The sequence below is a fragment of the Salvia hispanica genome, unplaced genomic scaffold, assembly GCF_023119035.1.
Source record: "Salvia hispanica cultivar TCC Black 2014 unplaced genomic scaffold, UniMelb_Shisp_WGS_1.0 HiC_scaffold_122, whole genome shotgun sequence".
Lineage (NCBI taxonomy): Eukaryota > Viridiplantae > Streptophyta > Magnoliopsida > Lamiales > Lamiaceae > Salvia > Salvia hispanica.
The window spans coordinates 1-2,004 of NW_025951494.1; the positions used below are offsets into that span (position 1 = coordinate 1).

At 34.3% G+C, this 2,004-nt stretch overlaps 1 protein-coding gene across 1 annotated transcript; it reads left to right on the plus strand.

The window, feature by feature from the left end:
- The first annotated feature begins 12 nt into the window (after positions 1-12).
- On the plus strand, positions 13-1,768 carry LOC125198124 (protein FAR1-RELATED SEQUENCE 5-like). Its single transcript, XM_048096562.1, has 3 exons — positions 13-83; positions 254-1,266; positions 1,362-1,768. The coding sequence occupies exons 1-3, from the start codon at positions 37-39 to the stop codon at positions 1,748-1,750; spliced, it is 1,449 nt and encodes a 482-aa protein (XP_047952519.1). The 5' UTR covers positions 13-36; the 3' UTR covers positions 1,751-1,768.
- The last annotated feature ends 236 nt before the right edge of the window (positions 1,769-2,004 follow it).

Genomic DNA, 2,004 nt, shown 5'->3' on the forward strand with positions numbered 1-2,004 from the left:
TTCTGGGCTGATGCTATTTCAAGACGAAATTATCATATGTTTGGAGATGTAATTTCATTTGATTCAACATACAACACTAACAGGTATATTACTTTTGTTGCTAATAGACATAAAATGATACTTTTTGCTGATTAAATTATATTTCAGTTGATAAAATGATACTTTTGGCTGATAAAATGATAGTCATAGCTGATAAAATGATACTTTTCTATATGCATGAAAATATAATTCATTTTTATGTTATATTCTGAAGGTATTGCATGATTTTTGCTCCATTCACTGGAAAAGATAACCATTCTAGACCAGTTACATTTGGAGCTGGCTTGTTATCAAGTGAAGGTAGAGAATCCTATTCTTGGTTGTTTGGCTGTTTTGTTCGATGCATGGGGGTAGCACCCAAATTGATTATCACTGATCAAGATTGGGGGATCAAACTTGCTGTTCAACAAGTACTTTTACAAACAAGGCACCGATGGTGTATGTGGCATATCATGGTTAAGGTGTCAGATAAGTTGCCCAAATCTTTACTTGGTAATGAAGATTTCAAAAAAGAGTTGAATGCATGTGTTTGGTCTGATTTGTTAGAGCCTGATGAGTTTGATATAATATGGAATGATATAATGGAACGGTATGGATTAGAAGACGTGCACTGGTTTGGATCAATGTTTGAAGATAGAGAATTCTGGGTTCCTGCTTATTTTCGAGATTTTCCCATGGGGTCGCTTCTTAGGACTACATCGATGTCTGAATCGGAGAATAGCTTTTTTAAAAACTACACAAAGCCACGTGCAAATCTTGTACAGTTCATCAATTTCTTTAATTATGCTGTGGGAGATCAAAGGAATGCCAATTCACGATTGAACTACTTGGATTACTCAACTATTCCTGATTTGTCAACCCAATTGCCTATTGAGAAGCATGCATCTACAATCTACACTGATTCTATTTTCAAACATGTACAACAGGAAATAAGTATGGTATGTGAGATTGTTTCTATAACTGTTGAGGATAACATCAAGATGCATCAGGTCAAGGACCAATATGGTAGAACATGGGATGTTAAGTATGATTGTAAGCAAGACACATTCGACTGTAGTTGCAAGAAGTTTTCCAGAATTGGTTTGTTATGTTGTCATATATTTTGTTTGTTGAAGAATAAGTCTGCTAATCTCATTCCTGAGAAATATTTTGGTCGAAGGTGGTTGAAGAGCTCTTTACTAAAGGCAGCCCATGGTCTACCATCTGAGGAACAACAACCATTTGAACGTGTGCTCCATTTTTAACCTTATTTGTAAAAATTCTATTTTTCAGTCAGAGAAATGATAGTATTTATTGTAATAATGTTATCTTTTATCTTGCAGATTTGGATGAAAAGCAGGAAGTTAAGAAAAAGTTGTTCTCCAACTTTTATCGATTAGTCCAAAAGTCTGAGGGAAGTATGGATCATTTGTCTTTGTTAAGTGCTGGTCTTGATGATTTGGAAGAGCATATATTTGGAAATTGTGCAGCACCTTCAGTCATTGAAAAGAAGAAGATGGTTGAGGATTTTTATGGAATGGCAGTACCTGATGTAATTGATGTACATCCTCCAGACGTTGTTAGTACCAAAGGATCAGCTAGTGGCAGAGTAGCAAAGAGGGAGAGTGCAATAAGGAAAGCAAATAAGCCTCTACGACGGTGTGGTAAATGTCATGAGATGGGTCGTCATGATTCAAGAAATTGTGGTAGAGTCAATGAGAAGACAGATTGAAGCCATTTGATATAGTTTAGGTATTTTTGGTGTATAAAATGACATTTTTGTTTAATAAAATGATACTTTGGGCTTATAAAATGACATTTTGGCTGATAACATGATTCTTTTGTTTATAAACTGATAAAATGATACTTTAACCTGAAAAAATGATACTCGCAGCAAATAAAATGACAATAACCTTATAAAATGATGTATGATATTTTAACCTGGACAAAATGATATATAAGCTAATAAAATGATACTTCTGACTG

Excerpts from the sequence above, each read along its gene's own strand:
- LOC125198124 (XM_048096562.1), top strand. The coding sequence starts at position 37 with ATGTTTGGAGATGTAATTTCATTTGATTCAACATACAACACTAACAG. Across the intron at positions 84-253 it reads TCAACATACAACACTAACAG|GTATTGCATGATTTTTGCTC; the intron begins GTATATTACTTT and ends TATATTCTGAAG. Across the intron at positions 1,267-1,361 it reads GGAACAACAACCATTTGAAC|ATTTGGATGAAAAGCAGGAA; the intron begins GTGTGCTCCATT and ends TTTATCTTGCAG.